This window comes from Anarhichas minor, unplaced genomic scaffold (assembly GCF_050575085.1).
Source record: "Anarhichas minor isolate MPS153535 unplaced genomic scaffold, ASM5057508v1 ptg000136l, whole genome shotgun sequence".
Taxonomy (NCBI): domain Eukaryota; kingdom Metazoa; phylum Chordata; class Actinopteri; order Perciformes; family Anarhichadidae; genus Anarhichas; species Anarhichas minor.
In genome coordinates, this window is record NW_027466582.1 from 7,697,574 (window position 1) to 7,724,281 (window position 26,708).

A 26,708-nucleotide genomic window follows, 5' to 3' on the forward strand; every position below is an offset into this window, starting at 1 on the left:
GCGGATTTCTTACACACGCAATAATTAGCGGATAAGTTGAAGTCATTTGACCTGTGCGTGTGTCTTGTGTGCGTTTGCTGTATCTTCCCCCCCTTTGACCTCCGAGCTATTCTGCAACTTTGAAGCACCGATTCCTGCTTACACGAGGCGGCCGATTTAAACCTCATGGTCTGAACTCACAGACTTCTGCTGGATGCGCAACAGCACACGCTTGGTGCAGCGGTCCACACTGGCCGCCCACTTCCTGTCCGCCTCGCGGTCCTCCTCCAATAGACAACGGCGCTCAGCGCGGCTGAGGGTAACCGGGCGGACCAGCTGGGCCCAGTTGAGGTGACCGTACAGGCTCCGCTCTACCACATAGGTGATGTTCAGCTCACTGACTGCCGTTCGACCTCGCAGCCTGCGAGAGGGGAACACCCAGCCCCCTCCCCCACTTCCAAAACCTTTTGATTTGGCTACATCACAGCGGGCAGGGGAGGAGGGGGTGACAGACAGAGGGGAGATGGGGGTCTTGGAGTTGCGCGAGCGTTGGTACAGTAGGTGTTTGGTGGAGTAAGCATAGTTGGGATCAGGTTTCCGGTGCGTCCAGCTGCCATGGTGGCGATTGGCAGGTTGGGGTTTGGGGCTGCCTTGTGGACCGTCATCCAGGGAGATCAGGAGGCGGGACTGGGCATGGGGTTTGGGACGGGGTTTAGTGAGGCCATAGTAGGCGTAGAGAGCCTCGTTGTTACTTACCCCATGGGAGATGGAGCTCAGGGCCTTCCGCATCTCGCCGTCGGTTGTGGAGCGCGACAGCTTTCCTTCGGCGTCGAATCCACAGCCATCCAGCTCTGAGAAGGAAGAGCCACTACCTCCCACGACAGAATTGGAGCCTCCCAGGCCCCCAGAGCTAACTGGGGTTCTCTTGGGGGGGCGGATGAGGCCGTGGGTACTGGAAGATTTATTGAAGGTTTTGACCAGCTTGTGTCCGGACCAGGTGCCCAGGCTGCTGGAGGATGGGGAGTTGGTCAGACTGTCTGTGTCTCCATCCAGAGAGAGTTGATCCTGGGTGAGGGAAGGCAGGGAGGTCTCCTGGGGCAAAGGGGGCCTCTTTAGGACCCCTGTATACAGAGCTGTGTTGTCCTCACAGGTGGGAGGTGCCCCCAGATTCAAAAAATCTAGAGAAGAAGACAGAAACCCCAGATAGTTGGTTACTCAAGAGGATTTAGACATCAGATTCTGAGTAGTACCATGACCCATCTGTGGTTTTCCAAACCACAGCTAGCCAGTAACAATTTCAAAACACATTCTTAAAGTCTGAGTATTGGGCAAAACCCATGACAGACGAAAATGTAATACTTTGGCATCCAAAAAGAATCATTCATTTCCAAAACCCTTAGTTGTAAACACATTTTATTATAACTGAACTTTAACTTAATTTTAGTAAGAACAAAAAGCTAAATGTAGTGCTCAAAACAAATTTTTTTAAACATACAATTTACACAAGCAATGTGCGCCTCAAACAGAGACCTTACTGTGACCTGGAAAATACAACATGTGAACAATAATTGGCTGATAAACACATGTTGACAGATTTAAACTATGTTGAACTGTGGGATAATCAAAAGGAACCCATTTTCAGAAAAAGCCTTACGAACCTTCAGAGCCATGTTTCTTGCCCTCCTCCACCTTGATGAGTTTTTTCCTGACCCGGCGTGTAGAGTTAACCAGCTTGTGAAGCCGTTTGAACTTCACAGAGTCCTCTGATTGCTCATCGTCTGACTGTTCACGAGACTGGTGGGAGAGAGAGAGAAAGAGGGAGGGATGCTATAATAAAAAAGGGACATATAGTCAAGGCAGGAGGTTCTTCTTCAGCGTAACATTTCACAATGTTAGTGAAACAGAAATGAACGGTTTTGTTTCAAACGTATTTGATATAAAAAGTAGTGAGACAACAAAACAAACGTCGGCAAATATATTTTGACGTTTTGAAGACGCTGTTGTAATGCGAAAGATGGGAGCATTGTTTAGGGTGGAGTCAAAGTTAGTGAGGTGAGACATGGAGGGTTGGAGGGATGGTGGCGCACCTCATCATGTGAAGTTCATATTAATAGTAAACACAGAAAAGCATGCACTGAAATAATGAACCAGACGAAACAGTGATTTAAAGAAAAGAAATGGTAAAACTGAATGGCAAAGTAAATCAGTTTGACAATAAACGGTTTAATCGGTGTTAGGTTGCCGCTCCACTGACGGCCACTGCATTTAAACTCTCTGCTCAGTGTAGTGGAGATGAAAAGACACTGAATAATGAAGTCATCAACAGTTTCATCACCCACACAAACACCCCCCCCCCAAACACACACACACACACAGACAAACACACGTTTCCCAAGCTGTGCATGTATGCATACGTCTGTGCGTAGTCTCACAAAGGCCGCTATGTAATGAGGCTGATGAGCCGAGCTTTGGACTAAAGACCGTCTGGCAGGAACTGCCACCATTAAGCTCAAATAACCTAATATGTTTGTGGTTATTTACCGCTGGTTTCCACAGCAGCACCAGCTCTCTTGTCACACGCTGGCAGTTCCACTCTCGGGGTTGACTGCATTGCTTGCAAAAGGGACGCACATGCATGCTTCATATACACAAAACTAGACAGAGCAGGCCTGCAGGGCTCAGCTCCCCGTCTTATAAAACGCAGTCTCTTCTCCCGCAGCTCTGAAGTCAACAAGGAAGAAACCGCTTTTTCGCTGTTTTCGACCACAGGCCTGGCTCAGAGGCTGCTGACATACAGTAGGAATGATGTTAGTGTGGCTTGGTTGGAGCAAACGGATCTGACATTGACCACAAATCCCGGATGGCACCAAACCACCTTAGCAACATCATGATGTTTTGATTCCTGCAGGCATGAGAGTGTTACAACATCGTACACATTGTTGCCAAGCTGGAAAAGGGAACGACACATTAATCGATGCGGCATCTTGCAAGTCCATTCAACCAAACCTACCTCCCTTTGCCTCCACTTCGCCTCTTTTAAAGGTTGCGTGATCAACTTTCAGGTCTTTTGTCGTATCAGCCCAGCAGAGCAGAACTAGGGTATAGCCATTTATTTGGCCTCTGACAAAACTGTAGAAATAAGCTCTGAAGATCCATAACTCCCACTGGCTCAGTTCTCCCTGAAAAACCCTCAACCACACAATTCTGGCTACAGCGGGGACTCCTTCAACTTTCCATTTGCTCTGGACAATGCTTGAGTGTATTTGCTTTAGAGAATGTACTGTAATAAGTCTGTGCCAGCGGTGGTAGAAAGGTCTCTCTTAATAACTATTATTGAGAAGTGTTGCACATGTGGTCACTTTGTTTGTTGTATGTGGGGATAACTATGTGCAGGACTACTGCCTTAGTAATGTCATAGTTAACCCCACATGAGTTGTTCTTCGCCTTATGTGTATGACGGAGAACAGGACTAGGAGACGGTAAAGAGGCGACAATGATATACAAGACCTAACCCAGTCCTGAGGAAAACCATCCATGCAAATGACCACATTAGCAGGGGGGAACACACACACACACACACACACACACACACACACACACACACACACACACACACACACACACACACACACACACACACACACACACACACACACACACACACACACACACACACACACACACACACACACACACACACACACACACACACACACACACACACACAGGAAGCCAAACATAGGAGGCCATGAATCAAGCAGGGCTGAAAGGCGGCCAACGAAAACAAGGTCAAAGCAACAATTCCCCCGCCACAATTGCCATTTCACTTCACAAATTACTTTCCCATAACTTTAGAGCTGCAGTTTAACTTAGAAAACTACAAACCAACATCCTCACGGTGCACACCAAAATCTTTCTGTCATCCTGCACCACAAAAACAGAACAGGACAATCATAAAAAGGAACAAGCTAAGTGTCCCATAAAACTTACCGCCTCATTAAAAACAGCAATGTCCCGCTTTCTGTGTTAGCATCCAACCGGTTCGCAAGAGTGGGTCCCACAAATCCACGATGCGCCAACCACATTCTCACGCAGGCACAATCCAAAATAATATCTGTGCCCGTGTGCAGATGCTGGCCGACACAGACGCAGCCTGTTAGTGAATTCAGCTCTGAGGAATGAGGGACTGTTTAGAAGCGCCGTGCCGCACGGCTAGCAGAGAAAAGGCGTGTTGTGCATGGAGAACAATCCCAGCATTTGAGCCCCTCTGACCCTGCCTTGGCCCCCACATCGATAATGGCCAGCGCTGGAATGTGGGCTCCGATCGCCGGAGGAAGACCGACCGGGGAAAGACAGCATCAAAGGAAGGCACAGAGCAGCCAAAGATTGGATATTGCAAACATGTCGGCTACAAGCATGAGCTGTACATTAACATGTCTATATGCGCACACAGACATGGAAAACTATTTTAATTTGGGGATGACCTAATTCCATTCTTTAGGGGGAAGAGGGGGCATTGTGTGACACGGATAGAGGTCCCAGCAGAGCAGCAATATTTCCTGAAGTGGCCAATTTTGGAACTCGGGGCAAAGGGGAACACAGAACTCCCCCTTTTTCGGGGCCTGGGGGGATAAGAGAAATGTCTTAATCGTCTGTATTTTTCTCTCCCTTGTTTCCTCTCTGCCTCCAGCTCTTGTATTTATTCACAGCCTTCAGAGCCGAGTTGTGTGTTCCTCTAACAATACCCCTTCAGTAACTCTTCCATCCTCTCCCCTGTCTGTGAAATCCCCTCAATCGATCAATCTTCTTCCCACAGGAAGTGAGCGTCTGGCAGCAGAGGGGTAACGTGAGGGTTGACGGGCTGAGAAGATGATCAGCAAACTCGTGCACAATTCACGTACCTACATCAAACAGCCAGACAGAACTTGAGCTGAGGTTATGTATGGCGTGATTAACCTGTTTTTCATACGGAAGGAAATCATCAATCATCACACAGAAGAAGACATTAATAAGGAACCCTGGCGACGAAACTATTTTGCATGATTCCTTATTCATGAATTTACTGATTCGGTTACAGTAAGTAACAGACACGTAGATCGGATTTTATCGAGTTTATGAATGCAAACCATAAAATGACTGTGGCGCTTATGAATGTGCTATGAATGTGTAGCACATCTCTCTTTGAAGCATATTCATCCACTTAAAAGAAATTGTGATTTAGGGAAAGCAGCGTTACCCAGGATCCATAGCAAAGTCTGTGTGAAGGCTGTAGGGTCAGCCTTCCATTTACGTTAACAGTAAGAACATGAAATGCACATGTATGTAGCTGCATAAAAGGGATTGAAATGTAAATGCAAGAGACTGGTTTAAGAAAACATCAGTGCTGTTTAGTCAGGAATTAGTAACACATTTCAAAATCGCACTCATACACATGTGCAGGGAAATATCTTCAGAGTACTTGGAAATTCTTTGTTTGGATAAACTCATTTCCAGTAAAGTGGGTCAGTGTGTGAGACTGTGTGACTGCTTGTTATTCCCATATGATGGCATACAGTACAGAACTAATGAAAAGCCGCCGTGACCACTGTGAATGTAAATCAGAGCTCATCTATATCTAAAAAAGAAGAAGAAAAAAAACACATCAACATATGCCAACAGACAACGGAGAGAACTGATCGATTTTTAACAGACACTAAAACTGCATTCAACATAACCTGACTGAGCTCCAGCTCCGCTCCACAAAGAATACTCAAACGTCTGGAGGCTTTCTCTCCACAGATCACAGCTGACAAAATCACAGCTAACAAGAGCCGCCGCCGCTATGGACTCCACACAATTACAACTGATTGATGGAGACAGACCTGGCCTAAATTTCCAAAAAGACAATTTCCTTGGCACTACAGCAGCCAATTTTGACTTTCGTTGAGGACATATTTCAAATTCTCATGACAGGATGAAGATGAATAAAATATGAAAGAGAGGAATCTCAACATATTGCAGATATCTTATTGTGACTGCCAATTCATGAGCGCAGCCTCAGAGAACCGAGTTAAGCGATGGCCCAAGACCCACACAGAGTAACTCCCATAGTGTTAAGACGCACATGACATGGTGGAGATGATATATGCGCAAAGGCGGATTTGCAGTCTGGCCAAAAAACATGAAAAGCAGAGAGAGAAGGGGAGATAAAGGGAGAGGACGGCAAGATAAAAGTTGAGTAAAGGTGGTTTATGCAATGGCATATATAACTGTCCAGAATTGAGAATATTTAAAAGGGAAAATATAGAGGCAGATACATCAAGCTCGGAAAACTAGTTGATTTACAGTCTTCTGAATCTGAATAAACACACACACACACCCATGCACACATGTTGAAATAATGACGGCTGTCCACCTCCACAACCTCCTTGGCCGAAAACTTAAAGGTGAGAGTGTTTAGAGAGGTAGAGTAGAAGGGGAGAGGTCAGGTTTTTTTGGGGGTGGTCAGAGTTGGGATGATGGGGTGGGGTGTACTTACGTTGCAGTTTGAGGACTGGTTTAGATTGGATGCAGATCCGTCAGTCCACTCTGCAGTGTCAGTACTGCTGGACTGTCTGCTGCGCTCATACTCCTTCAGCTACGTGGAGAAGAAGAGTTTAGAGAGGCAGAGGAACAGGGCGGGGCCATCCACTCTCACCCAGCATGCATCTCTCCATAGGCTAACAATTGATAGGAGTCAACCGATTGCATTCACAGTGCATGTGTACAGACAAGACGATAAGTGGTAAATAAATGGTGTGTACAATAAGCCGAGTTTGGCGATGGTTGTGCAAACAATCACTGAACTAAAAGCCTGTTATGTTTTATGAAAAGCATTAATCTATTCGAAAATTTTAGATCCTTCTCTTCAGTGTGGTATGATTTTTTTGTCATGAAGATTCATGCCGGCCTTTCTGAGCAGACATAAATCTGACACCATAAATTAAAAAAGTGAACTGAAAAGTAGATTGAATTGTATTAGTTAATAGTCTCCTTCATCCCGAGGCACATACTTCGTATCACTACACTGACAATAATAGAAGACATCATGATGGTGTTGATCAGTGGTATACTGAACACACTAAATAAAGACACGCAAGCACAACAAGAAGTTGAATCGACTTTCCACAAAAGGCTGATCATTGATTGGTTTAACGGAGTGTCAATCACTAGAGCGGGAAGCTGGGATCAAGCTACGCATTGGCCAAAAGAAAATCAAAGTTCTGAGAAAAAAAAACGGTAAGAAGATAATTAACAAGCTGCTTTGTGGAGAGTAATCCTGTACTCGAATGCTGCCGGACGGACATGCTACCCATGAGCAAGGCATTACAGAAGGGGAGGTAAAGAAAGAAGAAGGCACGTGAAAAGAACAATAATCACAAATCCATTGAAAAAGAAATGGAAGGAAATGTAAAGGAAAGCCAAGTTATTATCCACCATGTCCACCGAGAGAGAAAAACCACAATGCACCAGAGCACCCCCCCCCCCCCCCCCAACAGATGGAGCTGTTGAGTTACTGTGACCATCAACCTCGCAATTATGAACTGAACAACACACCCACACACACTCCAAGAGCTCACACCCTAAAGTCCCCAGACTCCTGAACATCTGGATACACCACCGGTCTGGAGTTTGTTTGTTTGTGTGTGTGTGTGTGTGTGTGTGTGTGTGTGTGTGTGTGTGTGTGTGTATAAAGAGGACAATTGCAAGGTTAAAATGTGGGGCCTCGTACATGTTAGTAAGAGTGAGTCGTTTTAGTAAGCCGGGAATATGGAGCAGAAGGGAGGGAAGGCTTGAATCCAGGGGGAGGTGAGGGGATCTAGGCACTTCTAAGGGAAGGGGTCGAGTGAGGGTGGGGGGGGTGTAACGTGAGGCAGGAAGTCAGTGGCGCTTCCTACCCGGGCGAGAGCTTCTTCGACAGTGATCATCTTCTCTTTCACCATCATCATTAGTTGGATCCTCTCCTCATCGCTCATGGTGATCTCACTAGCCACATAGCCTATGTCTTCTCCTGAAGGGGGCAAAGGGAAAAACGAACAAAGGTCAAATACGGAGTAGCGTAAATGACGTAGTAAGTAAAAGTAAAGCCACACAAACCTTTGGATGTCTGTCTCATGACTGGTTTGTGCTGAGACTTGCGGAAGTTCTGCCAAAAAGATTTGTTCTTCTTCTTGTTGTCCCATTTACCTAAAAGGAAGACAAATTTAATACTCGGGTTGTAAATATCTGCATGGGTATAAAACCATCCCTACAATTTATACAACAAGTACATATGATCCTTGCGCAAATATTGTCTTTTTTTTCACTCCAAGGATCAATACATTTTAAGCTTAATCTTAAATATATGAAGACAGCAGAAGACAAACGTAAAAATGAATCTCAATTTACCTCCAGATCCTTCTTCAGAGCTAGATTTGTGCAGGGACAGTCTGTGGGTGAAAGAGTAAAGAAACAAAGATTAGAAAAATGTATCTTCCGTTTGTTTCGTAATCTCAAACCATATGATAAAGTCTCCAGTCTCTGTCAACCACAGTGCTTCAAAACACTGTGACTGTGTTTATGAGTGTTTTGGCAAAGAGGGCTGCAGTTCTGTCTGTTCACCACTTGGGGACAGTGGTGGCACTTATGTGACAGCAAAGCTAGGCTCCTTAGGGTTGAGAGGGAGAAAATAACACCCCTGTTGCAAAAACAAGAGGGTCAGATAGAGATGATGGTACTACAAAGTGTTTAAGAAGCAGTAAAGACCGAAGGAAGGTCAACAAGATACAGAAAAAGACAAGCATGTGAAAGGGAGAAATCGAGGAAGAGAGGAACAGAAGGGGGGGAGAAGAGAGAGAGAGAGAGAGAGAGAGAGAGAGAGAGAGAGAGAGAGAGAGAGAGAGAGAGAGTAGGAGAAACCACAGGGCGTTTGTATGGCAGGAGAGACAGTCACAAGGAAGACAGACAGCATAAGAGAAGGAGAGATGGAAAATAAAAAAAGTCCAAAATAAAAAAAAGTCAAGATATGTCCATAAACCTTTCTAACTAACCACTGCTAACGGGGAGAAAATAACTAAGCCCCTTGTGACACATGAACTGCACTCAGCTTCCAATCAAAAAGTCATGTATGAGCAGCCTCACCCAATGTTCTAGCAATTTCAGCAGCGTGTGAGGCTGTGCCTGACTCTCCCTTGTTCTTGAGACGGCGGGAAAACCACATCAATGGCAATCTATTTCTATATACTTTATATATAAAAATAAAAGTGTGTAGTAGAGGGGGGGTGAGCTGCAGCGGTCCATGTTCTAAGTAGCTGCTGAAAACTTCACAGAAAAAGAGACTTTGTTTTCAGATTGAGCTAAGTTTGCATGGAGGGAGCGAAGCTTCAGGGCGGATCGTGTCTGAGAATAACGCCCTACAGGTGTGTGTGTGTGTGTGTGTGTGTGTGTGTGTGCGTGTGTGTGAGAGATAGTGACTGCCGGTGGCAGCACGCTGTAAGCTTTTCCATTCTTTCAATTAAAAGGGATTAAATCATAGGGGGGAAAGGACAGATAAGAACGACACATTTGTCCAGTTGAGACCCTCAGTAAATCTCTCTACTAAAGGCATAGCTGTCTCACTCTGACACCATCACACAGCCACACACCCTTTACGATTGGAGCCCAGTGGACACGGCTGCTGAGCCGTGCAGAGAGACGGGTGGCTGCCAGTGAAGCAATGTGAAAGTGTGTGACAGGATCACAACACGATGAACAGGTCACTTCCCTCTCTAGTGGCTGCTTGTGTGTGTGTGTGTGTGTGTGTGTGTGTGTGTTCATATGTTTGTTCAGACATGGCAGCCCTCTCTTGGTGCAATGGGAAATCTTCACGTGGCTTAAAGCCCGGCTGCTATGGCAACATAATGAGATGCTAATTGAATGGAGGCCTGTACGGTTTGCCCCACTGTTCATCCCCCTCTCAGATAGGCTAGGGCCAAAGCTAATGCTAAGAGAACTCACTCAATAGAGGCTTTTCTGTGGCAGCGATGCACCCCCCCCCCCCCTCCCCTCCACGGTCTATAAATTAACCTCCTGTGCAGCGCACACATGCATGCACATACACACTTCCATGCGCTCACGAGCCTGAATGTCTTTCAAAGAGGGTGTCAGTCCAGGCATTGTGTGGCAGGGCAACTTAATTGGTTTAACTTTAAATCTTTGTTATGCCTTTTTTTATTTCAATTCCTTTCTTTGCATCGACTAGGGGACCTTTAACTGCTTTCGTAATCACATTAGCATAAGAAGCCAACTTTCTATTTTCTGCATAATGTTCTGTACAATATCTAAACTTTGGCTGAACCTAAACCTAAAGTTTATTTCCGTGATACCTCTCATAATGAAAATGTGAGCTTATGCCTTTGGGGCCATGAGTGAATGGCAAGTTTGGTCAGTGAACGTGATGTGATGTGATGCGCATTGACCCCGTGGAAATGGTCGCGTGAGTGCTGTCTATGTTATAGCATGAGACGCGTTAAAAACATACAGTGAATATGTAGTAGTTGCACCAGCATAAAAGATACTATATCAACATCAGGGGGAAAAAAAGGATGAATGAGTAAGTGATGGTGCGTAGGGAGCCATCATATGATGCAAAATGAGTCACAGGTTTAGCATCCTGTGTGACAGAGCTGCTGTGAAAGTTGATAAACCAGCACAAAGCCAGGGTTGGACACACAGCTGTGTGAACTCAGCGTAAATCACAGTATGGTGATTTACGCGTGTGTATGGTGACTGTGTGACTACAGGGCTGGCCACCTGGAGCAAGATGATCTCCGGTGTTCTGGTAGAGACAATGAACGGCAGCGACCCTGTGCGACGGTGGCGGGGTCCACAGGAAAAACAGAGTAGTGAACTCTTCGGGGGTCGTGGAAAGGGCAGAGGTCAAATGGAAGGGGAAGACAGAACATCATATGGAAGGGAAATAGAAAAATTATACCGATAAACCACACACGAGATGCACGTTTTTGTGCTCGTGTATTTATTTCCCTGCCTCCTGTCTCATGTGCTTCACTCTAAGAAGCAAAAAACAGTTCCATGAGGGCTGCAACACAAGTGGGAAATGCGCTGACAAGGTACTTTAGTTTTCCAACATGGCACCGTTGCTCTAAACGGAGTCTTCACATGGCACAGCTTACATTTCCATCTGATTATTAGTTGCATAAGCTGGGCTTTCAGTAGCCTGTTAGAGCCAATAATCAGCATGCGTCCGTGCACATGTATGCTTTCATCAAGCGCCATTTACCGCTGCTGTTAACTTCTCTGATAAGCTTGCTGACCCTTCTCTGCAACAATACCCTCCAATCAATCACCTCTCAAAACAGGAAGTTCCCAGCTTCCCAGAAACCCTTCAGCCTCCTGAGGGCGCTCTGTCATCGGCACTTCCATACCAGGCATTATGGGAGCAGTACCCACCTCCTGCCAACAAAGTGACAAGGAGACACACAGACAGAGGGGTGGGCACAGCCCACGATGAAGTCTGGGTAATCTCCTCTAGGTGCTATTGTCCTGCCGCGAGGCGATGATGGGGGTATCTGTGTCTGTGCGTGTGAGGCTGTGATGAATGTGTCGTGAGGAATTGAGGGGGCTTGTCTATCACTCTGCCTGCACATGATAAATCACTCTACCTGAAACCTATTCACCACAGCGGAAAGTGGACAATGGTGAGAGGAGGAGAGCAGGCAGAGGAATCGATTATGAAAAAAAATTCTGAGACTTTGGATGGGGGACTGTCCTCGAGCATAACAACGAGATTAATTGAAGACTGAAGTTGAGACAAGGTCTGAATCTTTATGAGAAAGGGGATGTGAGGCACAGAGGACAGAAATAAACCAGGCTGACAGGAAGAAGTTAGGGGCTCTTTCTGGGACTCTCTCGAACAGCAAAGCGCCGTCATTCGAAATTTGGCATCTGGTTCCCATCATCCTCAGCATTTGTCTGTTCAACATACACAGCCATGGGAGAATAGATCATGTCTGTGGTATGCGCTTCCTCTGCCGCACGTGGTCGTCACGTGAACATGACAATTCCACTGGGGGTCACACAGAGGTGATGGCCACGAACAAAGACCAAACAATAGAGATAAAAGAAATCATTTCTCAGTCACACTAAGATATGTTTAACCTTTGGCCCTGGCAAACATGGCGTGGGGGTTTGACTGGGGCTCCATATTCATGCACTAATCTATCCGTCCACTCGTCTCCCCTTAATCTCTTCTTCAAATGCAATGAGGATGTTTCTGGTCACCACCAATGGGCAATTTATTCTGTATTGAAATCTCCATTAGTCATCTTGTTGTGAAGAACATTTAAAGATGTTCTTGACCTCAGCTCTGGTTGAACGGAGATCAAACAAACCCAATGCCTTTAGATGTGTGTGTGTGTGTGACTGCAGGGAATTTAACACTGTTTGACAGCGGAGCATTTAGAGAGCTAATTTGTGGACCAACTTGGAGGAACCAGTGAAAAGGAACCCCACCCACACCCAGTTCCATCCTGTTCTTTCGTTCACACTCCTTTTGCTGTAATCATTTGGCCATCGCCCTCTCGGTCCCACCCCCCACCCCCCCCTTCCCCCTGCTGGACACAAAGGCAGGAAGGAAGCCTGGACGGCCAGAGAACAGAGAATGGCTACTAGACAGAGCAGGTCAGCTGGAGCAAGCAGTCAGTGGTTTTCCTTTAATAACCATAGCAGGGATGTGACCAAGGGAGCTTGGGGGACCGACTACGGGTCAAATATGTGATGTCTAGGGTTGATTTCCTTTATATTCACCTAAAATCTGTCATCTTCATATTAATTAGGTAATGTTTTATCTGATTGATTTAATCATTTGGGAAGACACAACCCAGATTAGCCATAGCTGAACAACCGCTCGCTAACACACCGCCACACTCAGTTTAAGTTTTCGACCTGAGGCGCTGACCCGTACTCCCCCACGGGCAAGGTCAGAGACCTTCTGTCCGAGCTGTCGCGTGAGAGATCTATGGAGATCTGATGGAGGTGGGTGCATTTCCACTTGGCTCTCCATCTTTAGCTGCGGACGTGCAGAAAGGCTAAGTGTGATCCGTGATTATGTGTGCAGGGCATGTACGGTTTGATGCAATCCAGACGCAGCCTGCCTGCTGTGCTGCACATTGTTTTGACATGCAACAGACAACACAGTTCAATCAAAGCGTGGTTCGTGGTTCCACACTTGCTCCGGTCACATGTGAAAGAGATCGAATAGAAGAAAAACGTACTTTCTGTCTGTTTCTGGAGTGGACACCTCACTGCTGAAGCCTAATGATTCCTGAGGACAGACAGACGGAGACAGGTGTCAGATTGACTTTTCAGCCAAAGATTGCGTGAAAGTGCAGATAGTGTCTCTGCCTACCTGGATCTCAGAACGGAGCTGCAGGGATGTGCTGCTTGGATCTTGTTTCTCCTGAAAAAGAGAAGGGGGGAGACAGAAGATCAAATGTCAGTCTCAAAGGATAATCACTTAATAACATATGAACTGTGAGCACTGAGAATTGAGAAGACTAGAAAGAAGGAAAAAAGATCTGCAAAAGGAGAAGAAAGGTTAGTCGACTAGAGAAACAGTGGATGGCATGTTTAACAATGCCCTCATGTGAGAAGGACGTTTTTTGGTCAGACACACCTGCACGTCAGGGAAAACACACACGAACACGTGCGCACACACACACACACACCAACAACCCTCCCATTGACGCCTCAACAAGTCAAGTCTAGCCTCAGGTAAACCTGCAGTACTTGTTCTGATTGTTGGTGAATGCCGCCGGGCGGTGGCGTAGTCTAGGCAAGTCTTGGCTTTCCTCGCGGAACAAGATATCACAAAAGCACCTACGTAACTGGCGACATGAATTCCACAGTCCGATTACAATGACGCTAGTGGGCACCTCCCTCCCCACAAGATAACACCTGCTGGGTTTCCTTACATTTTTTAGAATACAATATCCCATATTGGACTAAATGAAATGGCAGCAGACAAGGGCAAACTGGCTTGTATAGAAAACATAACCAGACTACCAAAAGGAATGTCCTGTACACAAACAGTGGAAAATAACATTTCAAACCTCTCTTTCCTTATAAACTGTTGCTGAGCTTCTCCAGCCCATAATGTCGGTTCAGGCTGTTTTCACTGTTACACAAGGCTGGTGCTTGTATATATGTCAAAAGCAGGTGTCCTCATCATAACAAATCCAGATACAGATGTCAGACGCAGAGGCTGCACAATCAGAACAGGTCTGTAACTTCAATCTGAACCCGCTGCATGTGATTACTTAAAGCCAATGAAGGGCCTTGAGGGATTGGTCAAGTGCATAGCTTCTTGGTTGTGTTCTTGTGTGCTTTTGAACTCTCATGAAAGAGATTACCCAACTCCCTGTACTCGCACTCGCCCAATGCCACCACGCTGCTCTTGAACTGTGGATTATTAAACCCCACAGGAACAGAACTTTGCTTCAGGGTGGTGACCAGATTTCCAAAATGTGGACCGGGGATTCAAAGGCCTGCATCTCTTGCCCTTGGGGTTATCATCATGTCAACATTGTTCATTTTTAGTGGACATTTTCTTGCTCGTTGCATAAATGACAAATATGTGGCTTTACTCTCAATGTGCCTTTAATCCTCCTGGCAGGAGCTGTGAGGGTAGCCCGTATTACTTGCTCAATGCTGAGATCATATGAGGCAAAATGAGAGAATGGGAAAATATTTGTGAAAATAATAATGCATACACGTGGCAGGCTTGATAATATTAAGCAGACGATGAATGACATGGGAATAAGTTTACAGAGGAGATTAGTCAACAAGATGATTTCGTATAAAGTTCTATAATGGACAGTTCTTTGTGATGACCTCTAAGCTTTCATTTATTTTGGGCCATTTTTTGAGGAAGTGTCTACGCCACAATATTGCTGAAATCCATCAGATCCCAAGGTGCAGCGAAAACACAACCAAAGACAAGTTCCTGTTTCTACTTTCGATTTCTATTTGTGTACATAATCTGCCAATGTTGCTTCAACACAAATCAACACAAAATGTCCCCTGGTAAACCCATAACCGTCTCCTAAAGGTGTGTTGTTATTCGTCAAGGCTGAAGACTACTGGACTACGTGCCAATGCGTCCTGTCATAGCAGCTTATAGTCAAAGTTGTGGGGAATTATACGTAACAATAGGAGTTTAAATACTAGTCATTCAGCTTGGCAGCCGAAGTGGCATTTCAAGTAGTTATCTTACCAGAGGATCACTAACTATGAACGGATAAAAGAGTCGACATCAACCACGTAGGTTATGTCAGTAGAAGCAAGCCGCAGCCACAAAGAAAAGACGAATTAAATATGGAGTCATCCAAATGGAGAGCAGGGATAGGAAATGAGTTGTTTGAGAATTACGCACCATTCTCTATCTCCACACCCAGATAGTAGATTGTAGGATAACAGTCACAGGAGGCTGAATCTGCACTTCCTACACTTGGTCTGTCGTACCTCCTAATCAGAGTGAACTTCAGTTTGACCTTCTCTGACTGGGCTTTGAGCAAGGGGGCACAATCCTTCCACACCCTCAACCTCTAAGCATGAGTCAGCGAGTGGCTAATAGCTGAAAAGCACTTGAAGTGACATAACTTCCGTTTAAAGCTCTTTAAGAGCCTGTAGCCTGCAGGTCATAAGAGCAGGAGACCTAAAGTGCTGAGGTGGCTAAAACCCTCAAAATCTGCCTGAACCCTACACTTACCCTCGACAGTAATCAACTGAAGGCAGACAGTCAAGATGTTAGCGAGACAGTCTGGCTGGCTTAACTTTAGCGCTACAAGTCCTCCTAAGTCTTTTTTGCCTTGTTCATCTATTTGTCTGTTACAGTGATCAAGCAGACAGAGACCTGGCTCCGGACGTTTCTTTGGAAAGTAAATCAAGTAATGTCGGGAAAAGCTCTGAAGCAATTCCCCCGGGAGTACGGTGAGTCCCATAAGTCAGAGAGCAGGTACCTGTCTATTAGGCCGTAAAAAAACAGACACTCAGAGTTTTGTCTTATTGCATTGCAGCATCGGGGAAATCTGGGAGGGTGATGATTTTGGTTTTTTTCTTACAGAGGGAGAGCTTATGTTAGGCAAAGAAACAACACATACATCCCTTAAACAAGCACAGCTTTGGCAGCCAACTCTGATCAAACAACTGCATGGTGCAGAATAATGTGGGTGTACTCAGAAGAACCCACATAAAGAAGGAACAAGGTGTGTGCTCACATGCACGCGCAGTCACAAATGATTTCACAAAAAGGTAGCGGCGGTTTGCTTTTGCCATTAGATCCTCTCGGATGGCTCCTCCGGGCTGCAGTGACAGAAAAAGATATGCCCGGCTCACCGATGGATAACTAGACACAGAGCCTGACAAAGCCACATGCATGCCACCACAGACATAAACCTACACAGACACCCAAACCAAGGAGCACCTACACACTCTCAACTCGCCTCCACTTCCACAGACAGAGACACAAAGCAGCTCTCTGTTCCTCCTGCTACTCCTCAGCTTCCCTTTACTCCTTGTCTGTGCGTGCCATCGCTGACACGGAAGGAGTGGGTGGGATGGTGAAAAAGCTGAGGAGAAGATCTGGGGGAAAAAACAACAACAACTACATCCCATTTGCCTTTAACTGCAGATTTGTGAGATGATTTTGTCACAGAACGTGGAGCGCAACCAGTGCATTGCTAACGAAGAAGCAAAAGAGAACGGTGAAAAAGTTGCCAGCGTAACCGAGACAGATTCTGAAAGAGAATATCAAATCGATGCAGTATCTGTGTGCGAAACTTACATCTGAGAACACACTCCCAGAGGGAGCATGCTATCCTTTACTTGAACTTACCAGCATCAGCCTGAGATACTGCCCTACTTACCGCGAATTGACACCATGCGTGTGAATGTGCATGTGTTTTCCCCCAAAGATGGCCACAGGGTTGTTTTCCACAATTCACTGTGTGTGTGTGTGTGTGTGTGTGTGTGTGTGTGTGTGTACATGCAAGTGTGATGTGAATGCAAGACCCTGATTGGTTAAGCATGACTGAATTGAGTTTAAAAAAAATAGAGAGAGAAAGCAGTAAGGGAGCGTACGAGTGAAGAGCTCCGGCTAATGAGGATCACTATGTCTGCAGACAGGGGATCTAGCGTTTCCATCATTAACCCAGAAACTACAGTTAAACACTGCTCTGCCACAGCAGCACCATACCCACGTTAATGAGAGGGAGAGCATAGAAATACAGATGAGTGTTAAATAGCAGGCCTTTAGTTCAAACAGGATGGCAAAGCCCACCACAGGCACGAGCTCCCACAGTGGAGTCGCTGCCAACCTCAGAGGCAAAACTAGCGGATATGCGGCAAAACTAGAGGGACCAGGTGGCATAGTGGAGGTACGCCAACTGGCATGGTTGGGTAAATCTGGGTGGGCGAGAATGAGGTGCCTAGGTAGAGGGACGGGCACCAACTGGAAAGGCCGGCGCCAGACCCAAAAACACGTTAGCCGTGGGACCAGTACGGCACAATGAAAGCCTGAGGAACCGGCTCAATCGGAAGATCTACACACACTCATTCCTGACCTCAGTATATGCCACCTCTGAGCTGCCGCACACTCGGTGACACCTCTATCGGCTTCCTTTCCATAAGGCTCGAGAGTGTATGTGTATGTGCGCGTGCATACTTGCAGCACAGGCATGCGTGCTTCTACAGTGAGGAGCATTCCTAAGCCCAGAGGATCATCATTGCTTTGCTATTTCAAGACAAATACCGGAGTTATTACAAATTCCGACGACAGTCTCATGATCCCAATGCTGAAATCGTAGAATGAATTACAAATATATACCACTTGCTTTCCACGAGGGTTATGGCAATAACGAAGCTCGGCCAGCATCGTTTGAAAGTAATCTTACAGCAACAGAGGCAGCTGTTGAGTTGCGGCGTTTCTAAGCAAAAGCCTGAAGGTAGAAAGGACAAATAAGCAGCAGAATTTGCGACAGTTTGTCTTTCTTCCGCACTGTAGTTTTAACCCGGCGGAACTGACCCACTTTGACGACTGAACTTCACACAAGCCTCGTGGCAAAACAAAACAAGTCAGTATGTAAGTCTTGACCCCCATCTGTCAAGCTACTCAGCTAGAAACCCCATTACAGAGCGATCCTGAGGCAAGCAGATCAATCTGACACCAGCTGAGGCGTTGTGTCAAAAGTGTTGAAATTAAAAAGGTCAACAGTGAGGATTTTAAAACCAAAGCATCAAAGGGTTTAATCTTCAAGGCCTGCTTGTTTATCCACCACTTTATAATTACTCTCAAGGATTATTACCACAGACAGTGTTGCAATTTCTCATTATGGTTTAGGGCATGTAGAAATGTGTTAAAAGGTTTTGCCCCTCAACCACAAATTTCTGAACTATCTGATAAAAAGCATTCGTCTTCATAGATTTATTTATTGATCAAAAAAAAAAAAGAAGAAAGTATTGACCCGCATGTCCTGATTTTTTAGATACCATTTTTGACTAACACGTTAACCACAGGCAGGACAAAATAAAATGGTGCTTTAGGGTGAAAAAAAAAAAAGGCAACAATATAATAACACATCCCGAACACATCGTTAAAAGACCAAGAGCTCATCTTGAAGAAGAAGCACTCCTACAAAACTTTGAAGACTTGAAAAGCACAAAGCACACAGCAAAAACTTGTCATGGAAATGAAATGCAAGGGAACACTGATTTAGATGGAAGAGACAAAAACAATATACTACTATACTTATTACTTCAACAGCAAATACACCAGCAATTAGCCAAAACAGGTGTGTTTAAAGGATGGATCTGAAATGTATAGCTGTCTGCAGTGAGATCAATTGCATCTATCTAAATGACCTTCCGTTTGTGGTTCCGGTCAAATATTGCAGATATAACAAATGCAAAACGATATAAAAACAACAATAAGTAGGCTCTAAATGTCTTTGAAATCTTTACTTTCGCCCTGATTTTACACTTGAAACAACAAATTATGTTAAGAGTCGCTGAACTCTTTTGCTCCCTTTCAATACTTCCTCTTCCCCCAGTGAGCCTTGTGCATCAACAACTCGGCATGCCAGTGAGAGCCATCGAAACGCTCATTGTCTATAGGAGCACTGGGGGAAACTGTGCATGGTAGCGCTAATCCATCGGTCCCATACCCAAAGGGGGATGTTTATTCAACCCCTTGTGTCCCTGCTACTCAAAAAACTAACATGAAGACGCTGTGAAACAATCCAGCAGGAACCAGGCCGGAAGTGGGCACGTCGATAGTTATCTCTGAGAGAGCCTCTCTCATCAGCTCCTAAAAAGCATTTTACCACAACAGCCAGCCACCACTTTGTTAATTCAGGGGCCCCTCAAGAGCTGGCAGACACATTGTACAAAACAAACACAAATATTAAGCTCCCCACATTTTTGTAAAAATGTTAGTGTTGCAAGAACATTTCTCCAGAATGGCGTAAAAAAAACACCAAACAGAAACCAAAGACAACTACGAGACTCAACTTGAAAATGTTTTGGAGAACAGAAACAGTCAATAAGAGGGCTTCTTCTTTCACTTTGTCACCATACTGACCACAGTCGAACTGTAGACACTGGGGCTTTCTTCTGGGAATTTTATAAAAGCAAACTGCCAAAAACGTTTTCACCAGACAAAGTTAACATATGGAGATTTTGAATTAGACATTCATCATACTTTAACCTTATAGGCTTCACTCTTATGGCACCAGGCTTGCCCTTGCCTAGCACTCCCTTTATCTTGACTTCTGACCCCTTTAGTAGTCTGAGGCCCTGTTCAGACCTGGCATCAACATGTGTTGATCCAATCACAAGTGGACAGTTCTGCCTTGGCATTAGAATACCCCTCCAGTGACCACTTGTGACCATTTCTCCGCTTCATATGCAAACACAAGGCAATACGGCAGTATTACAATAAAATCCAAAACACAAGATTCACTCTTACTGGTTTCTTAAGAGAACTCTGCGTCAGTTGAGTGTGAAGACCAGGAGAGGTCAAACCTTCTTGGTCGCAAAAAGTTACTTTGGAAGAGATGCGAGATGATAAGAGGTCCCACGTCAAAAAAAGAACTGACCTATTCATTTGGAGTGGAAAAAGAAGCAAGACAATGCCTGGAGAGGGTGTGGGACATGATTGAGTCACCCATCATCCTGTAACCTTTACGAGTGACAAGTCTTTCCCCAAAGGGCAAGTCCCTGAGGAGTGCAACTTGCTAAATGTCTCCCCATTAACGTGGCTGATGGACATTGCGACCTTCTTTAACTGTCTGCTATTGGTCCTTAGGGAGGCACGTTAGGGTATGACGTTTGCTTGCAGCCACTGATTTCTGGACATACTTCACAAGATACAAGAGTTATTTGCTACTCTCTTTCTGACTGGGTGTCCATTCTGCGGCGCTTTCTCCTCACTTCATCTTTGTCTCTCATGCTCAGCTTTTCGTTCTTATCCATCTCCTCTTGTGTTTTCACAATGGATTTGAGTTTCACAGGTACTGCGCCACAGCCTTTCAGTCTATGAAGGTATCTAGCCCAGTGGAAAAATATTGCCTGAGAGGAAGTAGTTTGGCTCAACCTACTCTTACCCTCGGTGAAGAAACGGCTGCTCTAGACTTGAATATTCCCCAAACCTAATTTTAGAAAAAGGACTGCACTGAAATGCAAGGCAAAAGTTCAATCCATATAGCGTAGGTGCATACTGCGCTTTTGAGAACTCTCAATAAGGTGTTGTCTGACCTATATTCCTTCCTTCATGTTTTTTTTTTTATTTCTCCTATATTTCGGTGCCAAACATTGCAGAGTGGCGGGACAGCTGCAGGCTCCATTCTCCACTCCTTCTCTTCATTCCCCTCATCCTCCTCCCTTCGTCTGTTCACATCCTTATCCTCCTCCTGTCTTGGGCTGCAGGCTCAGGGCCCAGTCAGCTCTTTTCCTCTCTTCTTACACCCGGGCTGCAAAATCTGCCCTGATTGCTTCCTCTTCACCCGTTTTATATCGTCGTGAATGAAACCTTCCCAAACTATAAAATGTCCAGAGGTAATCCATATTAATGTAAACTCACACGAAGGCCACACAGAGAGAAAACTTAAACCTACGATCAAACCAAAAAAATCATCTATGTATCCACAGCTATGATTTGTTTTATGCTTTCCAATCCTTCTCATGAAAGCTGTGAGAACAGGATGTCTACCTGGAGTCATTAAAAGGAAGAGCACAATAAATCAGCTATCCATCTGAGCCATGCTTAACCAAACCAAAACCCATGGCTGCCTACGAGCAGAAGAGGCCTCCTGTTGAACTATACTTTTGGTATACATTTGTTTTAGAAATGAGAACAAATTACCTTTTCCTAAAGGTTCGTACCAAGTAAATTCACCATGAACAAATCATAGAGCTATTGTGAAGTTAGCATAACGCTCAACACTTGTTTTTGTGGACCTACTGGCGAGTGTGCGGAACAGAGCTACGCCCTCTGTGGCAGCACCAGTAACATTCCTTCACACATTTGAGTGCAGCTTGGCAACCAAAGGGGTGCCCCACTACCCTACATCCTTGTGAAAAGGACCCCCAGAACACAAATGCATTCACATCCAGAAAAAGCATACTGCCTTTGGGGAAAGTCTTAAACTTTAGCACACATCCATGTTTGTTCCGCTGCTGTTGTTCCTTGCTAGGTTGTTGGCTAAGACTGTGGAAATTTCACTGTGTAAAGCTATGAGACTACTTTTAAAAGGGGGATTTTTAGGGTCTTATATTAAAGGATTTGCCAGAACAATTATCATTCATCAAAAGCATTTTGGAAGCATGCAAATGCTTTGTCTGACCACTGTCAGCAAGTCTTTCTTTTTTTGTCTTTTACTTGTGTGTGCGAGTGGGTTTGCATTTACCATGTCAACCTCTTGGGAGACTCGTCTTTTGCGTAGCTCCTCCATGCGGTCGTTGACGTCACTGAAGCAGGTGTTGTAGTACTCAGAGTACTCCTGGGCTAGGTCATCTATGTTGCCCAGAGAACCATCCTGGAGAAAGGAAGAGAGGACATGGTTTAGCCAGGGAACTATACCACATCCCGAAATAGGAAAGCTGATAATGTAATTGTACGGGGAAGAAGAGTCTTTGCAAATGTATACAATTTGGTATTCAATGAATCACTTCAAAAACTAACAGTAAATGCAATGATTCACTCGTTCACGCAGCTTCTATCACTTTAACAATCTACCAGTGCTTCAGGAAAGGAAAAAAGGCTAACCAAGATAGTACACTGTGTGACAAGCCCACCCCCCTCCATCCTCTCCATTTACAGCACAGCACAACTTTAGAAAACCACTGTCACATACATTTACAATTAGTGGCATATAAAAGGTAGGCACGCATTTCAGTAAAGTGGCATGGCTTTAGAGAAACACATAATGACTCATCAACACACATGTACAGAGAGGTATGTGTTGTCTACACACACACACACACACACACAATCCAAAACAGAATAATCTAAATATACCACTCAATAAAAGGTCTGTATATTTTCGGCAGTTGGTTCTTATTAAGTCCCATTCAGTGTCTTTTGCCAGCCATGATTTGATCCTGGGTTTTGTCTTTGTCGAGGCTCAAATCAAGGATGCCCTTTACCTCCTCAGACGTTCACCCAACTACAAACCAAACACACTCTTCCGGTTAGCTGTAGTTTAGGTCAGCACAGTTCCTGTCATTGTAGGAAAATACGTGTTTAGGGAGGAAGCTGTGCACCAAACAGTAAATACCTTAAACAACAGAATTCTCTCTGGATATAATGTTGAAGACTGGCCTCCGAGTTACTTTTGGAAATATGAATAGTGAACCCAACCATGAAGCAAGATCAAGAAGTTAGCTGGGGTCAGTCCTCGTGTATGGTTTGGTGGGTTGTACTCAATGCAGTTCTCCAGCTAACTAGTCACGCTCCATCGGGTCTGAGAAATGTATTGTATCCTTTAATTAAGCCCTGAAGAAGAGCCACCTCTTTTGCACTTGCTGGAGAGAAGACGGACACTCATCTCTTGCTTTGGTAAAAATGTAGGCCATTCTGGCAGTGATGGCAAACTGTTAAATATTCATCAGTGTTGATCTAATCTGTGCCAGGCAGACAGCTAGCATTGAGTCACTGTGCAGGGTCCGAACAGCCTCTCTCAGTCTCTGTCTTTCTCAACCGGACTCCCTATCTGGGTGCCAGGCCGCAAATGAATGGATCCCTGTGAGTGTGAGTGCCACAAACACACGCACGTGGGCATAAGGCCCCTCTGAACACACATTAGCATTCACATGCATGCAGGAGATTTCAAAAACATTGGACCAAAACAAACTCAGGGAAACCAATCGTATACAACACAGCTCAGTGGACAAAGTTATGCGACGGCACTTGGTGATTGTGCACGGAACACAATATCACTAACAAACACACATGTTCTGTCTCAAAGTGCAGCTTGGCCGGCTGTGATCCATCCTCCTCGTCTCATTGCTTGAGAAATTCTGTTTCTGGCCCGGACATATGGTCCGAGATGACTGAGATTCCCAGTGGGAACACTCCATGAGCAGCAGACACATGCTATCCCCAGCATTCCTCGCAAAGATTGAAAGCAAGCTCTCATTACAGAACTCCAAGATGTTTTAATCACCATACACATGTCACAAAATAGTGCTGATCTATTCGCCACGTCCGTGAGATAACAAACCGTGTCCTCAGATTACACCAACTGTTGATTAAAAGACGGCTTCTCACGTTGGTGTTAAAGAATAGCGAGAATTGATTAATCAAGCTTTGCCATTTTTCTGGTCCCACTCCGTCAGGTGCATTAAATGTAAACCTCAACTGTGGACGGATAAAACTGCACATGCCAGCTGTTCTTAGATTGATGCGAGTCTCTGGCTGTATGCATCCACGTGTGTGCAAACCCTGTGTTGTGCGTGGATAACTGAAATTCCTCCAACTCTCTAGCAGTATGAGCTCACGGGGGTCCGACACAGCTGACCCTCACCGTGTAAAGTGATACCGCATATGCTCAGTTATGTACATATCCACTATGAGACAGCACGTGAGTGTAAGTGTAGAGAGGGAAAATTCCTTTAGGGGGAATCGCAGAATCTGAGGGAACGCGTTAAGAAACGTAAATCTCCGGATGTTTGATTGAACGTGTGTGGTGTCAGCAGATGAGCAAGAGTTTAGTCGACATTTTAGAGAGAATCTGTCAACGTGGGAGTGTAGGTGGAAGAGCATGGACGGATCTAACAGTGGTCCACACATCCAGTTTGGAAATGTGGGCAGGGGGGGGGGGTGAGAGTGGAGGCTGGACAAGGGATGATTTGTGGGATACTGACTAGGGCAGCTGTGGGGTGAGAAGAGAATAAAACATCTGGAGTCTGGGTGGGAAGAAAAAATAAATAAATCAGCATTTATAAGAGAGATTATAAGGATGGAAATTAAATCCCACACAGTTTACCTAACCTGGAAATCATATGGGTCTCTGTGTGCTAATTAATAACCCTAAAAACAATGCTTACTGTAATAATATAATTAACACAATTTCAGAAACCAATTAACCACAATAATAAACACATCTAGTTTCATGGAGGTATGTTTGAAATGGAGAATGCTGACCAACTCAGTTGATGTAACGGCTTCTCCACCCTGGAAGGGAGGGAGGCCAACTCCCAATTTTGACTGGAACAATGGCAACAATAGTCATACAGAAAAAAAACAACACCCGAGCAAAAATTTGTGAGTGAGTTTGTGTGTATTTACAGTAAAGAGTGTGCATGAGTCATTTACTTTACAAGCCTACTTGAACAAGGTGGCTACTCCCAATGTGCAGCTGAAAATTTTCAGACAACAACTGTGAACTAACTGTGTTCCGTGTCACTTCTGGACCGAATTCAAAACTCAACTCACAACAGAGAAAAGGTTCTGAGAAATGTAGAAGACGTTCACACGGACGCAATAACTGTGACTTAGTGGCTGCCATGTTGTTCCAACCATCAAACACACAAATCAGTGGCATTGCACCACGGTGGATAAATATTTCAGCAATGTGTGATATGGTTGCTACTGAGCCATAACCAAGTGAATTACACAATATTCATTCAGGATTGCGTTGGAGGAATGGAGATGATTACCATCCATGCCAGACATCCAAGATAATAAAATCAAGTTTATCCCTTTTCTCATTGAAAACAAATCAAATATCCTCAGCTTTGGTTTGGAATATACTGCAAATATATCATGCTTACTACAGGTAGCATGGTAGCACACTTGAGAACGCAAACAGTATTAAGTAGCCTCTGCTAGCTTAATCAGTTAGCCACGGTATTCCAGCTAGCACAGAAGCTTGTCTCCTGGGACTTTCAGTAGGTCAGTATGAAGCAGCATCAGTTTAATAAAGATGCAATGTTGTGTACAGTGTTAAAACGTATACTTCATATGTTACCACCCTACTGGAATTATAGTTTCCAAAGATTTTACCATTATGTGGCCTGTATTATACCTTTTTTTGGTATGGAAATCATTTGCACCATTTTATGATGCAACAACATGAAAAACCACTGCAGTGTTTATTTCTCGTTTCACAATGTAAATACTTTTAGTTCGGTACAAGCTGTTCAAGCTGTTATTCTAAAACAAATACATTGCCAAGAATGAGCAGTTCCCAGCTGAAAGGACCATTTCCTCACAACATAACATCTGAATGGCACTCCACTAAAGCAATATCTTGCAAAGTTATTAAAAAATTCCACAGCCAGCATGCACGGCACTGATAACTTAGGTCTCCTTGCGTGCTTAGGAGTCACTGCCAAGGCACACAGCGAATCCCGCAAGCAAGTTACGCTCAATTCAGGTTTTTATACATTATGTTAGATGTTGCAAAGTCTCACAAAGAATGTGTTTGTTTATTATAAGCATAGAGAAAGACATGCCCAAAGGCTAAAAAGCCATTAGCCCCAGGCCTAACATGTTTGTTCTGGTCTATCCTTTGGGCTCACATTCCTGACTGGGTTGAATGGTGGAGTACATGGTGTTAACCATTGTCACAAGGCTGGCCTGGTGACTGCCCCCCTTTCCTCGGGGAAAGAACAATGACAACAGTTTACAGTAGAGCCACGCATCTGATGTAATGTTTGAACCTCGGTGGTACGATCACTTTCACTTGCAATGCAACCTCAGGACAGGTGCGGCAGGTTGACCAAACTACAGGAGTTCTGAAAAATATCGGATGCACTTTAGTGGAGAATTCCGCAAAACATAGAGCCAGTGGTCTGGCCAAGTCTGACTAAGATGTGGTGTCGGTGACGGGAGCCAACGGGGGAAGAGTGTCGAGGAAGGTGAGGCCAGGGGGCAAAGCCCACCCACTTTAGTGGGCTTCCTGAGGATATCCAGGTTTGAGCAGATCAGTGCTCCACCATCCCAACAGAGGAAACCTGCCAGTTCTCTGTGTGACCTCAATAATGACAGCAGTCATGGAGGGGGAGCAAAGGAGAAGTGAGCTGAGTTGGACTGGGCAACAGTAGACACAATTAGGCTATGATAGACTGTGTTAGGACATTATTGGCAAAGATATAAAGTGGCCTAGCTCACCACGGTTTGGCAGAAAAGGACTGGAGCATACGCTGCCACTCCGTATGAAGTGCTATGTGGGAGG

The 26,708-nt window shown here is 45.0% G+C and overlaps 1 protein-coding gene across 8 annotated transcripts in view; it reads right to left on the bottom strand.

The window, feature by feature from the left end:
• The window catches only part of sash1a (SAM and SH3 domain containing 1a), a 143,126-nt gene that overhangs the window by 13,812 nt on the left and 102,606 nt on the right, over positions 1 to 26,708 (bottom strand). For 3 of the 8 annotated variants that reach the window (XM_076084743.1, XM_076084742.1, XM_076084745.1), the window contains exons 2-10: positions 21,936 to 22,064; positions 13,382 to 13,432; positions 13,248 to 13,297; positions 8,386 to 8,426; positions 8,095 to 8,184; positions 7,896 to 8,008; positions 6,497 to 6,595; positions 1,638 to 1,773; positions 736 to 1,157 (exon numbers count right to left, since the gene is read on the bottom strand). In XM_076084743.1, the coding sequence (XP_075940858.1) occupies positions 736 to 1,157; positions 1,638 to 1,773; positions 6,497 to 6,595; positions 7,896 to 8,008; positions 8,095 to 8,184; positions 8,386 to 8,426; positions 13,248 to 13,297; positions 13,382 to 13,432; positions 21,936 to 22,064 (1,131 nt within the window). Of the gene's footprint in view, positions 1 to 180; positions 1,158 to 1,637; positions 1,781 to 6,496; positions 6,596 to 7,895; positions 8,009 to 8,094; positions 8,185 to 8,385; positions 8,427 to 13,247; positions 13,298 to 13,381; positions 13,433 to 21,935; positions 22,065 to 26,708 lie in introns of all 8 variants that reach the window. The other 5 variants (XM_076084744.1, XM_076084746.1, XM_076084739.1 and 2 more) reach the window with 4 other exon arrangements.